The sequence below is a fragment of the Scomber scombrus genome, chromosome 17 (assembly GCF_963691925.1).
Source record: "Scomber scombrus chromosome 17, fScoSco1.1, whole genome shotgun sequence".
NCBI lineage: Eukaryota > Metazoa > Chordata > Actinopteri > Scombriformes > Scombridae > Scomber > Scomber scombrus.
Genome location: NC_084986.1, coordinates 27,486,614 through 27,499,066, shown reverse-complemented (window position 1 = coordinate 27,499,066; position 12,453 = coordinate 27,486,614). Strand labels below are relative to the sequence as shown.

Genomic DNA, 12,453 nt, shown 5'->3' with positions numbered 1-12,453 from the left:
CTCAGGGTGAGCACCAAACAAACAAGTGTTTCCGCCCGGTTTCGAACCGGGGACCTTTCGCGTGTTAGGCGAACGTGATAACCACTACACTACGGAAACTGTGAAAAGCTCCCTGTCACCCGCGTGGGTGGCCTGAGGCACTTCACCTCCTGACTAGGGATGGGAAATCGTCCCTATTTTCAGATCATCCGATCGTAGTCACTGGCGATCGCTGATAGGCGATCCGATCGGCTGAGGGGGCGGGCGCAGTTACGTCAGCTTAAAAAAAAAAAAAAAAAAAAAAAAAAGAAACTCGCCTGGCGCTAACATGGCCGAAAGCAATTTGGTGCCAAAAAAGAACGCGAAATCGGCTATTTGGGCACATTTTAAGTTTTACCCGGATGTCAACGGTGAGCCTAAAGACCTAACGCAACCTATTTGCACAATATGCAAAAAATGTGTGCCTGTGAAGGATAAGCAGACAACAAATTTATTTGGGCACATACGAGTTCATCACCCCTCCGAGGCCGCAAAACTGCCCCCAACCAGCGCTGCTACATCAAGTGCTGCAACCCGATTAAGCACAAATGCGTCTCGGCAGCCCTCAATATCGGCAGCTTTTGCAAAATCAATAAAATACAATCAAAGCAGCGAAAGATGGGCCCAGTGTACAACGGCTGTTGCAAGATATCTGGCGAAGGAGTCCGTCCCATTTCAGACGGTTGAGAGAGAAAGTTTCAAGAATATGCTAGCTACACTGGATGCGCAATATGAGCCGCCTGGCAGGAAATATTTCTCGGAGACCGCAATACCGAAACTATATAATCAGCTGAGAGGGGAAATTACCAGCGAATTAAAAGAGGCCAACTTCGTTGCTCTGACAACCGACATGTGGTCGAGCATAAACATGTCTCCCTATATGTCCATAACCGCTCACTATGTTTCCAAAGATTGGACATTAAAATCCAAATGTCTTGAGACAGCTTTTGCACCGGAGAGTCATACCGCAGCGGTGCTCGCTGAAGCACTCCAGGATGGGTTGCAAGCATGGGGAGTAGGAGAGGAGAAAGTGGCCTGCATCACAAGCGACAACGGAGCCAACATCGTTGCAGCTGTTCGTGATCTGAAGTGGCCATGGATCAGCTGTTTCGGGCATAATTTGAACTTGGCCGTCAACAATGCCTTAAATAAAGAGAAAGCCAAAACGGAGCGGGCTTTTGGCGTGTGTCGCCAAATAAATGGAGCCTTTTCGCACAGCTGGCAAAGGCGGCAACAACTCAGGAAAGAACAAGAGCAACAGGGGATAAAGAAACCGCTTTCTTTGATAACTGTAAGTATAACATAGCCTAAAAAATACAAATACAAACAAAAGTAGCCAAATTGTGGCTTTTACACTGCTACAAACATAGCCGTTTTTTTAAACCAAGCGATAGCAAACTGTTTCCATCTGGTGTTTTTCTGTTTAAAATTATACACCATTGCTCGCCAGCGTGGAGTATTGTCATTCAAAAAATAAAAAATAGGCTAATGTAAATGAATAACCAATGATAAAACATATAGGCTATTTTGATCATTATGTCTACGTCTACATACAAAAACAAATAGCTAAAAAACTTTTACACAGGGGACAGGGCATTTAGAAAGTATCAATACGCCTATTTGCTCTTACGTAGCCAATTACCATATTTCCCCATTATGTTTTCCCTTGTAAAACAGGATTGCGCAACGCGCTGGGGCAGCAAGTATGCAATGACAGAGAGGATCCTGGCCCTGCTGCCTTCCATCAGAAGGGTTTTTGCCGACGACAGGAGCCGGCGCACACTACCAACCATAAGCTGGCAAGATGTAAGCGTGCTGGAGGCTGTCAAAGAGGGACTGAAGTCTGTATCTGAATTTACAGACATTATGTCGAGTGAGCGTGACGTCACCATTTCATCGTTGCTGCCTCTGCTGCACTTGATGAAAGATACCCTCAAGGAGAAAGACACTGATGTCAAACTGACGGCAGATATAAAACGAACAATCCTGGAACAGCTCGACAACAGATACGACAACGACAAGACCATCCAGTTAATGCGCACAGCTAGCCTCCTTGACCCGCGGTACAAGGCCCGTCACATGAGTGCTGCCGACCTGGACTATATCAGATGCCAGCTGGAGGATGAAATGGTGCTGTTCTGGAAGAGGGACACCCCCAGGCCACCTGTGAGAGTCACAGATGAGGAGGATGCAGGAACCACCCAGCCAACCAAAAAGAAAAAAACACTGGGCAGTCTTCTTGGCACAGTCAAGCCTGCTGTCGTTGCAACGCCGGAGCAGCGAGCGCACGCTGAAATGGCAAATTACCTCCAAGAAGAGGTAGCTGATGGAGAAACCAATGCCCTTGAATGGTGGAGGAGGAACGAAAACCGCTTTCCCTTCATGGCAAAAATGGCACAGAAATATTTGTGCATTCCCGCGACTAGCACGCCTTCGGAGCGCATATTCAGTAAAGCGGGGAATGTTGTAACCCGGTACCGCAGTCTGCTAAAGCCAGACAAAGTCAACATGCTTGTCTTCTTGTCAAATAATTTGTAAGCAAAAGTAAGCAAAATATATTTTTTATTTTCACTTGTTTTCGTACAGTAGGCTGCAGTGTTTTATTGCTTAATGTTTTGTTTTAAGCTTTAAGTTTGTTCGAAATAATGTCTAATGATAGACAAACCTAAATAGGCCTATTATTTTGGAGTGATTTAATGTTGGTAGCATTTATATTTTTGTAAGACAATCTACCCTTGTGCTGAGCTTTTTTGTTTGCACATTATTTCGTTTATTACAGCCTATTATTTATTTAGAAATATAGACTAAAAGTAGATTTCGCGCCACAGCCTGTTGGTGAATAATTTCCAGGCTGTAGGCTCTTTATTTTTTTGAAGTGAACTATGTTGACAGCTGTTAGCAGTCGCTTATTTATTTACTTATTTATTAAGTCTATGTAAGACAAAAGTGTCTGTGACTCAAAATTGTATTTTGTTTTGGTTATTTGTGTGAGGAGCATTTCATTTACGCAGGCTGATCTCTCGATTTAAATGTGCCGTGTAAAAGTAAAAGTTACTTGTTGTTCAAATATACGCGTGAATTATTATATTTTGTGATTAAAAAGAAAGATAATATAGCACACCACTTGTGGCGCACAGAGAAAAGTGTTTGGTAAGCAAGCAAGAATATGAAGAACAGAGGAGACGTGAAAAAGAGAGATGGCGTCCGTGGCGCGGACCTCCGGAAAAAGTGAGAAGGAAAAAAAAGACGCAACAGGGTTGTAATTAAGGGTTTAATATTCAGTCCTCAGTTGCACCGATCAAAGGGCTCTGTATGCAGACGTGTTGCTCCACCAGAAACATTTTCAAGTACACAGTAGGGCGCAGGTTGTAGAAATTATTTCTTTAACATCGAATAGCAGTAAATTATTAAAAGATCGCCATTTGAAAAAAAAAATCACGATCCTCCCTTCGATCGCCGATAGACGATCCGATCGAAAATCACTCCATCCCTACTCCTGACATGATTTCAGTTGCCTGACGATATCCAAACATTTGAAATACAAGACATCCTACCTGTTTTTGCGCAATGTTAAGTGACGGTCACAAACAAAAAGCAATTCAAAAGAAGACATAGTTCATCATTTGAAAACATAGCAAGTTCTCAGATGATGTGGGGCACAAACCTTTTGGTCGATGCGCCCTAATTACCAGTCATGTGAGACAGCACAGTTTGATTCCATTACTCAGAGTGAAGACAAAATTACAAGTGTTTCCACCCGGTTTCGTACCGGGGACCTTTCGCGTGTGAGGCGAACGTGATAACCACTACACTACGGAAACCTTGAAAGGCTTGTCGCCGTCCAAGAGGCCGACTTAAAACATCTGTGCACACTGACCTGCAGACGGGTCCTCACCTGCTACGGGCGTTCATGGTATTTCGCAGGCGATGTATTCCGACGGCTGTGGTGATCCTCTGCCTTTTTTTACCTATAGCCCCCACCAGGAGGTTGACATTTGACTTCTTCATCCCAATGTCTCCATAACTACGGGAACGTTCCCCGTCGACGTCAGAACCGCTCTGCCGGCCCGTTGACGTGCCATAACTCATCCATGCAGCATTCCTCGTTAGTATAGTGGACAGTATCTCCGCCTGTCACGCGGAAGACCGGGGTTCGATTCCCCGACGGGGAGAGTTGAGTTTTCAAGCAGCTGCGGATAATTTACCGGGAAAGACCAAAGCGACGCATCCTCGACATCGTGCATGCTCCTCCTTGCCAAACAGGGCAATGAAGCCAGGATATCCACCTGCATCGATCTCCTACAGAAATAAAGTCATGGGCTGAACCCCCAAATGGTCAGTAGTACATAGTTATCAGACATGTTCAGGATGGTGACTTCTTTGTGCCGTCAACCACGCACTGTTTTCTGGTGTTTGACGCGGGGTTGCTCCCACGATCCCATTAATGACTCAGGGTGAGCACCAAACAAACAAGTGTTTCCGCCCGGTTTCGAACCGGGGACCTTTCGCGTGTTAGGCGAACGTGATAACCACTACACTACGGAAACTGTGAAAAGCTCCCTGTCACCCGCGTGGGTGGCCTGAGGCACTTGACCTCCTGACATGATTTCAATTGCCTGACGATATCCAAACATTTGAATTACATATCATCCTACCTGTTTTTGCGCAATGTTAAGTGACGGTCACAAACAAAAAGCAATTCAAAAGAAGACATAGTTCATCATTTGAAAACATAGCAAATTCTCAGATGATGTGGGGCACAAACCTTTTGGTCGATGCGCCCTAATTACCAGTCATGTGAGACAGCACAGTTTGATTCCATTACTCAGAGTGAAGACAAAATTACAAGTGTCTCTGCCCGGTGTCGAACCGGGGACCTTTCGCGTGTGAGGCGAACGTGATAACCACTAAACTACGGAAACCGTGAAAGGCTTGTCGCCGTCCAAGAGGCCCACTTAAAACATCTGTGCACACTGACCTGCAGACGGGTCCTCACCTGCTACGGGCGTTCATGGTTTTTCGCAGGCGATGTATTCCGACGGCTGTGGTGATCCTCTGCCTTTTTTTACCTACAGCCCCCACCAGGAGGTTGACATTTGACTTCTTCATCCCAATGTCTCCATAACTACGGGAACGTTCCCCGTCGACGTCAGAACCGCTCTGCCGGCCCGTTGACGTGCCATAACTCATCCATGCAGCAGTCCTCGTTAGTATAGTGGACACTATCTCCGCCTGTCACGCGGAAGACCGGGGTTCGATTCCCCGACGGGGAGAGTTGAGTTTTCAAGCAGCTGCGGATAATTTACCGGGAAAGACCAAAGCGACGCATCCTTGACATCGTGCATGCTCCTCCTTGCCAAACAGGGCAATGAAGCCAGGATATCCACCTGCATCGATCTCCTACAGAAATAAAGTCATGGGCTGAACCCCCAAATGGTCAGTAGTACATAGTTATCAGACATGTTCAGGATGGTGAGTTCTTTGTGCCGTCAACCACGCACTGTTTTCTGGTGTTTGACGCGGGGTTGCTTCCACGATGCCATTAATGACTCAGGGTGAGCACCAAACAAACAAGTGTTTCCGCCCGGTTTCGAACCGGGGACCTTTCGCGTGTTAGGCGAACGTGATAACCACTACACTACGGAAACTGTGAAAAGCTCCCTGTCACCCGCGTGGGTGGCCTGAGGCACTTCACCTCCTGACATGATTTCAGTTGCCTGACGATATCCAAACATTTGAAATACAAGACATCCTACCTGTTTTTGCGCAATGTTAAGTGACGGTCACAAACAAAAAGCAATTCAAAAGAAGACATAGTTCATCATTTGAAAACATAGCAAGTTCTCAGATGATGTGGGGCCCAAACCTTTTGGTCGATGCGCCCTAATTACCAGTCATGTGAGACAGCACAGTTTGATTCCATTACTCAGAGTGAACACAAAATTACAAGTGTTTCCGCCCGGTTTCGAACCGGGGACCTTTCGCGTGTGAGGCGAACGTGATAACCACTACACTACGGAAACCTTGAAAGGCTTGTCACCGTCCAAGAGGCCGACTTAAAACATCTGTGCACACTGACCTGCAGACGGGTCCTCACCTGCTACGGGCGTTCATGGTATTTCGCAGGCGATGTATTCCGACGGCTGTGGTGATCCTCTGCCTTTTTTTACCTACAGCCCCCACCAGGAGGTTGACATTTGACTTCTTCATCCCAATGTCTCTATAACTACGGGAACGTTCCCCGTCGACGTCAGAACCGCTCTGCCGGCCCGTTGACGTGCCATAACTCATCCATGCAGCAGTCCTCGTTAGTATAGTGGACAGTATCTCCGCCTGTCACGCGGAAGACCGGGGTTCGATTCCCCGACGGGGAGAGTTGAGTTTTCAAGCAGCTGCGGATAATTTACCGGGAAAGACCAAAGCGACGCATGCTCCTCCTTGCCAAACAGGGCAATGAAGCCAGGATATCCACCTGCATCGATCTCCTACAGAAATAAAGTCATGGGCTGAACCCCCAAATGGTCAGTAGTACATAGTTATCAGACATGTTCAGGATGGTGACTTCTTTGTGCCGTCAACCACGCACTGTTTTCTGGTGTTTGACGCGGGGTTGCTCCCACGATCCCATTAATGACTCAGGGTGAGCACCAAACAAACAAGTGTTTCCGCCCGGTTTCGAACCGGGGACCTTTCGCATGTCAGGCGAACGTGATAACCACTACACTACGGAAACTGTGAAGCGCTCCCTGTCACCCGCGTGGGTGGCCTGAGGCACTTGACCTCCTGACATGATTTCAATTGCCTGACGATATCCAAACATTTGAAATACAAGACATCATCCCTGTTTTTGCGCAATGTTAAGGGACGGTCACAAACAAAAAGCAATTCAAAAGAAGACATAGTTCATCATTTGAGAACATAGCAAGTTCTCAGATGATGTGGGGCACAAACCTTTTGGTCGATGCGCCCTAATTACCAGTCATGTGAGACAGCACAGTTTGATTCCATTACTCAGAGTGAAGACAAAATTACAAGTGTTTCCGCCCGGTTTCGAACCGGGGACCTTTCGCGTGTGAGGCGAACGTGATAACCACTACACTACGGAAACCGTGAAAGGCTTGTCGCCGTCCAAGAGGCCCACTTAAAACATCTGTGCACACTGACCTGCAGACGGGTCCTCACCTGCTACGGGCGTTCATGGTTTTTCGCAGGCGATGTATTCCGACGGCTGTGGTGATCCTCTGCCTTTTTTTACCTACAGCCCCCACCAGGAGGTTGACATTTGACTTCTTCATCCCAATGTCTCCATAACTACGGGAACGTTCCCCGTCGACGTCAGAACCGCTCTGCCGGCCCGTTGACGTGCCATAACTCATCCATGCAGCAGTCCTCGTTAGTATAGTGGACAGTATCTCCGCCTGTCACGCGGAAGACCGGGGTTCGATTCCCCGACGGGGAGAGTTGAGTTTTCAAGCAGCTGCGGATAATTTACCGGGAAAGACCAAAGCGACGCAAGCTCTTCCTTGCCAAACAGGGCAATGAAGCCAGGATATCCACCTACATCGATCTCCTACAGAAATAAAGTCATGGGCTGAACCCCCAAATGGTCAGTAGTACATAGTTATCAGACATGTTCAGGATGGTGACTTCTTTGTGCCATCAACCACGCACTGTTTTCTGGTGTTTGACGCGGGGTTGCTCCCACGATCCCATTAATGACTCAGGGTGAGCACCAAACAAACAAGTGTTTCCGCCCGGTTTCGAACCGGGGACCTTTCGCGTGTTAGGCGAACGTGATAACCACTACACTACGGAAACTGTGAAAAGCTCCCTGTCACCCGCGTGGGTGGCCTGAGGCACTTGACCTCCTGACATGATTTCAATTGCCTGACGATATCCAAACATTTCAAATACAAGACATCCTACCTGTTTTTGCGCAATGTGAAGTGACGGTCACAAACAAAAAGCAATTCAAAAGAAGACATAGTTCATCATTTGTAAACATAGCAAGTTCTCAGATGATGTGGGGCACAAACCTTTTGGTCGATGCGCCCTAATTACCAGTCATGTGAGACAGCACAGTTTGATTCCATTACTCAGAGTGAAGACAAAATTACAAGTGTTTCCGCCCGGTTTCGAACCGGGGACCTTTCGCGTGTGAGGCGAACGTGATAATCACTACACTACGGAAACCATGAAAGGCTTGTCGCCGTCCAAGAGGCCCACTTAAAACATCTGTGCACACTGACCTGCAGACGGGTCCTCACCTGCTACGGGCGTTCATGGTTTTTCGCAGGCGATGTATTCCGACGGCTGTGGTGATCCTCTGCCTTTTTTTACCTACAGCCCCCACCAGGAGGTTGACATTTGACTTCTTCATCCCAATGTCTCCATAACTACGGGAACGTTCCCCGTCGACGTCAGAACCGCTCTGCCGGCCCGTTGACGTGCCATAACTATTCCGTGCAGCAGTCCTCGTTAGTATAGTGGACAGTATCTCCGCCTGTCACGCGGAAGACCGGGGTTCGATTCCCCGACGGGGAGAGTTGAGTTTTCAAGCAGCTGCGGATAATTTACCGGGAAAGACCAAAGCGACGCATCCTCGACATCGTGCATGCTCCTCCTTGCCAAACAGGGCAATGAAGCCAGGATATCCACCTGCATCGATCTCCTACAGAAATAAAGTCATGGGCTGAACCCCCAAATGGTCAGTAGTACATAGTTATCAGACATGTTCAGGATGGTGACTTCTTTGTGCCGTCAACCACGCACTGTTTTCTGGTGTTTGACGCGGGGTTGCTCCCACGATCCCATTAATGACTCAGGGTGAGCACCAAACAAACAAGTGTTTCCGCCCGGTTTCGAACCGGGGACCTTTCGCGTGTTAGGCGAACGTGATAACCACTACACTACGGAAACTGTGAAAAGCTCCCTGTCACCCGCGTGGGTGGCCTGAGGCACTTGACCTCCTGACATGATTTCAATTGCCTGACGATATCCAAACATTTCAAATACAAGACATCCTACCTGTTTTTGCGCAATGTGAAGTGACGGTCACAAACAAAAAGCAATTCAAAAGAAGACATAGTTCATCATTTGTAAACATAGCAAGTTCTCAGATGATGTGGGGCACAAACCTTTTGGTCGATGCGCCCTAATTACCAGTCATGTGAGACAGCACAGTTTGATTCCATTACTCAGAGTGAAGACAAAATTACAAGTGTTTCCGCCCGGTTTCGAACCGGGGACCTTTCGCGTGTGAGGCGAACGTGATAATCACTACACTACGGAAACCGTGAAAGGCTTGTCGCCGTCCAAGAGGCCCACTTAAAACATCTGTGCACACTGACCTGCAGACGGGTCCTCACCTGCTACGGGCGTTCATGGTTTTTCGCAGGCGATGTATTCCGACGGCTGTGGTGATCCTCTGCCTTTTTTTACCTACAGCCCCCACCAGGAGGTTGACATTTGACTTCTTCATCCCAATGTCTCCATAACTACGGGAACGTTCCCCGTCGACGTCAGAACCGCTCTGCCGGCCCGTTGACGTGCCATAACTATTCCGTGCAGCAGTCCTCGTTAGTATAGTGGACAGTATCTCCGCCTGTCACGCGGAAGACCGGGGTTCGATTCCCCGACGGGGAGAGTTGAGTTTTCAAGCAGCTGCGGATAATTTACCGGGAAAGACCAAAGCGACGCATCCTCGACATCGTGCATGCTCCTCCTTGCCAAACAGGGCAATGAAGCCAGGATATCCACCTGCATCGATCTCCTACAGAAATAAAGTCATGGGCTGAACCCCCAAATGGTCAGTAGTACATAGTTATCAGACATGTTCAGGATGGTGACTTCTTTGTGCCGTCAACCACGCACTGTTTTCTGGTGTTTGACGCGGGGTTGCTCCCACGATCCCATTAATGACTCAGGGTGAGCACCAAACAAACAAGTGTTTCCGCCCGGTTTCGAACCGGGGACCTTTCGCGTGTTAGGCGAACGTGATAACCACTACACTACGGAAACTGTGAAAAGCTCCCTGTCACCCGCGTGGGTGGCCTGAGGCACTTGACCTCCTGACATGATTTCAATTGCCTGACGATATCCAAACATTTCAAATACAAGACATCCTACCTGTTTTTGCGCAATGTGAAGTGACGGTCACAAACAAAAAGCAATTCAAAAGAAGACATAGTTCATCATTTGAAAACATAGCAAGTTCTCAGATGATGTGGGGCACAAACCTTTTGGTCGATGCGCCCTAATTACCAGTCATGTGAGACAGCACAGTTTGATTCCATTACTCAGAGTGAAGACAAAATTACAAGTGTTTCCGCCCGGTTTCGAACCGGGGACCTTTCGCGTGTGAGGCGAACGTGATAACCACTACACTACGGAAACCGTGAAAGGCTTGTCGCCGTCCAAGAGGCCCACTTAAAACATCTGTGCACACTGACCTGCAGACGGGTCCTCACCTGCTACGGGCGTTCATGGTTTTTCGCAGGCGATGTATTCCGACGGCTGTGGTGATCCTCTGCCTTTTTTTACCTACAGCCCCCACCAGGAGGTTGACATTTGACTTCTTCATCCCAATGTCTCCATAACTACGGGAACGTTCCCCGTCGACGTCAGAACCGCTCTGCCGGCCCGTTGACGTGCCATAACTCATCCATGCAGCAGTCCTCGTTAGTATAGTGGACAGTATCTCCGCCTGTCACGCGGAAGACCGGGGTTCGATTCCCCGACGGGGAGAGTTGAGTTTTCAAGCAGCTGCGGATAATTTACCGGGAAAGACCAAAGCGACGCATCCTCGACATCGTGCATGCTCCTCCTTGCCAAACAGGGCAATGAAGCCAGGATATCCACCTGCATCGATCTCCTACAGAAATAAAGTCATGGGCTGAACCCCCAAATGGTCAGTAGTACATAGTTATCAGACATGTTCAGGATGGTGACTTCTTTGTGCCGTCAACCACGCACTGTTTTCTGGTGTTTGACGCGGGGTTGCTCCCACGATCCCATTAATGACTCAGGGTGAGCACCAAACAAACAAGTGTTTCCGCCCGGTTTCGAACCGGGGACCTTTCGCGTGTTAGGCGAACGTGATAACCACTACACTACGGAAACTGTGAAAAGCTCCCTGTCACCCGCGTGGGTGGCCTGAGGCACTTGACCTCCTGACATGATTTCAATTGCCTGACGATATCCAAACATTTGAAATACAAGACATCCTACCTGTTTTTGCGCAATGTTAAGTGACGGTCACAAACAAAAAGCAATTCAAAAGAAGACATAGTTCATCATTTGAAAACATAGCAAGTTCTCAGATGATGTGGGCCACAAACCTTTTGGTCGATGCGCCCTAATTACCAGTCATGTGAGACAGCACAGTTTGATTCCATTACTCAGAGTGAAGACAAAATTACAAGTGTTTCTGCCCGGTTTCGAACCGGGGACCTTTCGCGTGTGAGGCGAACGTGATAACCACTACACTACGGAAACCGTGAAAGGCTTGTCGCCGTCCAAGAGGCCCACTTAAAACATCTGTGCACACTGACCTGCAGACGGGTCCTCACCTGCTACGGGCGTTCATGGTTTTTCGCAGGCGATGTATTCCGACGGCTGTGGTGATCCTCTGCCTTTTTTTACCTACAGCCCCCACCAGGAGGTTGACATTTGACTTCTTCATCCCAATGTCTCCATAACTACGGGAACGTTCCCCGTCGACGTCAGAACCGCTCTGCCGGCCCGTTGACGTGCCATAACTCATCCGTGCAGCATTCCTCGTTAGTATAGTGGACAGTATCTCCGCCTGTCACGCGGAAGACCGGGGTTCGATTCCCCGACGGGGAGAGTTGAGTTTTCAAGCAGCTGCGGATAATTTACCGGGAAAGACCAAAGCGACGCATCCTCGACATCGTGCATGCTCCTCCTTGCCAAACAGGGCAATGAAGCCAGGATATCCACCTGCATCGATCTCCTACAGAAATAAAGTCATGGGCTGAACCCCCAAATGGTCAGTAGTACATAGTTATCAGACATGTTCAGGATGGTGACTTCTTTGTGCCGTCAACCACGCACTGTTTTCTGGTGTTTGACGCGGGGTTGCTCCCACGATCCCATTAATGACTCAGGGTGAGCACCAAACAAACAAGTGTTTCCGCCCGGTTTCGAACCGGGGACCTTTCGCGTGTTAGGCGAACGTGATAACCACTACACTACGGAAACTGTGAAAAGCTCCCTGTCACCCGCGTGGGTGGCCTGAGGCACTTGACCTCCTGACATGATTTCAATTGCCTGACGATATCCAAACATTTGAAATACAAGACATCCTACCTGTTTTTGCGCAATGTTAAGTGACGGTCACAAACAAAAAGCAATTCAAAAGAAGACATAGTTCATCATTTGAAAACATAGCAAATTCTCAGATGATGTGGGGCA

General features: G+C 48.2%; 1 protein-coding gene and 17 non-coding genes across 18 annotated transcripts; 1 reads left to right on the top strand and 17 right to left on the bottom strand.

The window, feature by feature from the left end:
* Positions 1–26: 26 nt before the first annotated feature.
* Positions 27–99, bottom strand: trnav-aac (transfer RNA valine (anticodon AAC)). The gene has a single exon. It is a non-coding gene; the product is annotated as a tRNA-Val (tRNA).
* Positions 100–724: 625 nt separating this feature from the next.
* On the top strand, positions 725–2,556 carry LOC133997404 (E3 SUMO-protein ligase ZBED1-like). The gene is made up of 2 exons (XM_062436977.1): positions 725–1,309; positions 1,696–2,556. The coding sequence occupies exons 1-2, from the start codon at positions 725–727 to the stop codon at positions 2,554–2,556; spliced, it is 1,446 nt and encodes a 481-aa protein (XP_062292961.1).
* A 1,210-nt stretch (positions 2,557–3,766) lies between these two features.
* trnav-cac (transfer RNA valine (anticodon CAC)) lies at positions 3,767–3,839 on the bottom strand. Its single transcript has one exon. It is a non-coding gene; the product is annotated as a tRNA-Val (tRNA).
* A 653-nt stretch (positions 3,840–4,492) lies between these two features.
* Positions 4,493–4,565, bottom strand: trnav-aac (transfer RNA valine (anticodon AAC)). The gene has a single exon. It is a non-coding gene; the product is annotated as a tRNA-Val (tRNA).
* Positions 4,566–4,867: 302 nt separating this feature from the next.
* Positions 4,868–4,940, bottom strand: trnav-cac (transfer RNA valine (anticodon CAC)). Its single transcript has one exon. It is a non-coding gene; the product is annotated as a tRNA-Val (tRNA).
* A 653-nt stretch (positions 4,941–5,593) lies between these two features.
* trnav-aac (transfer RNA valine (anticodon AAC)) lies at positions 5,594–5,666 on the bottom strand. The gene has a single exon. It is a non-coding gene; the product is annotated as a tRNA-Val (tRNA).
* Positions 5,667–5,968: 302 nt separating this feature from the next.
* Positions 5,969–6,041, bottom strand: trnav-cac (transfer RNA valine (anticodon CAC)). The gene has a single exon. It is a non-coding gene; the product is annotated as a tRNA-Val (tRNA).
* A 637-nt stretch (positions 6,042–6,678) lies between these two features.
* On the bottom strand, positions 6,679–6,751 carry trnav-gac (transfer RNA valine (anticodon GAC)). Its single transcript has one exon. It is a non-coding gene; the product is annotated as a tRNA-Val (tRNA).
* Positions 6,752–7,053: 302 nt separating this feature from the next.
* Positions 7,054–7,126, bottom strand: trnav-cac (transfer RNA valine (anticodon CAC)). The gene has a single exon. It is a non-coding gene; the product is annotated as a tRNA-Val (tRNA).
* A 637-nt stretch (positions 7,127–7,763) lies between these two features.
* On the bottom strand, positions 7,764–7,836 carry trnav-aac (transfer RNA valine (anticodon AAC)). The gene has a single exon. It is a non-coding gene; the product is annotated as a tRNA-Val (tRNA).
* Positions 7,837–8,138: 302 nt separating this feature from the next.
* trnav-cac (transfer RNA valine (anticodon CAC)) lies at positions 8,139–8,211 on the bottom strand. Its single transcript has one exon. It is a non-coding gene; the product is annotated as a tRNA-Val (tRNA).
* Positions 8,212–8,864: 653 nt separating this feature from the next.
* On the bottom strand, positions 8,865–8,937 carry trnav-aac (transfer RNA valine (anticodon AAC)). Its single transcript has one exon. It is a non-coding gene; the product is annotated as a tRNA-Val (tRNA).
* A 302-nt stretch (positions 8,938–9,239) lies between these two features.
* On the bottom strand, positions 9,240–9,312 carry trnav-cac (transfer RNA valine (anticodon CAC)). The gene has a single exon. It is a non-coding gene; the product is annotated as a tRNA-Val (tRNA).
* A 653-nt stretch (positions 9,313–9,965) lies between these two features.
* Positions 9,966–10,038, bottom strand: trnav-aac (transfer RNA valine (anticodon AAC)). The gene has a single exon. It is a non-coding gene; the product is annotated as a tRNA-Val (tRNA).
* A 302-nt stretch (positions 10,039–10,340) lies between these two features.
* Positions 10,341–10,413, bottom strand: trnav-cac (transfer RNA valine (anticodon CAC)). The gene has a single exon. It is a non-coding gene; the product is annotated as a tRNA-Val (tRNA).
* A 653-nt stretch (positions 10,414–11,066) lies between these two features.
* Positions 11,067–11,139, bottom strand: trnav-aac (transfer RNA valine (anticodon AAC)). The gene has a single exon. It is a non-coding gene; the product is annotated as a tRNA-Val (tRNA).
* Positions 11,140–11,441: 302 nt separating this feature from the next.
* trnav-cac (transfer RNA valine (anticodon CAC)) lies at positions 11,442–11,514 on the bottom strand. Its single transcript has one exon. It is a non-coding gene; the product is annotated as a tRNA-Val (tRNA).
* Positions 11,515–12,167: 653 nt separating this feature from the next.
* On the bottom strand, positions 12,168–12,240 carry trnav-aac (transfer RNA valine (anticodon AAC)). The gene has a single exon. It is a non-coding gene; the product is annotated as a tRNA-Val (tRNA).
* Between the last annotated feature and the right edge of the window lie 213 nt (positions 12,241–12,453).

Excerpts from the sequence above, each read along its gene's own strand:
- LOC133997404 (XM_062436977.1), top strand. The coding sequence starts at position 725 with ATGCTAGCTACACTGGATGCGCAATATGAGCCGCCTGGCAGGAAATAT. Across the intron at positions 1,310-1,695 it reads AACCGCTTTCTTTGATAACT|GATTGCGCAACGCGCTGGGG; the intron begins GTAAGTATAACA and ends CTTGTAAAACAG.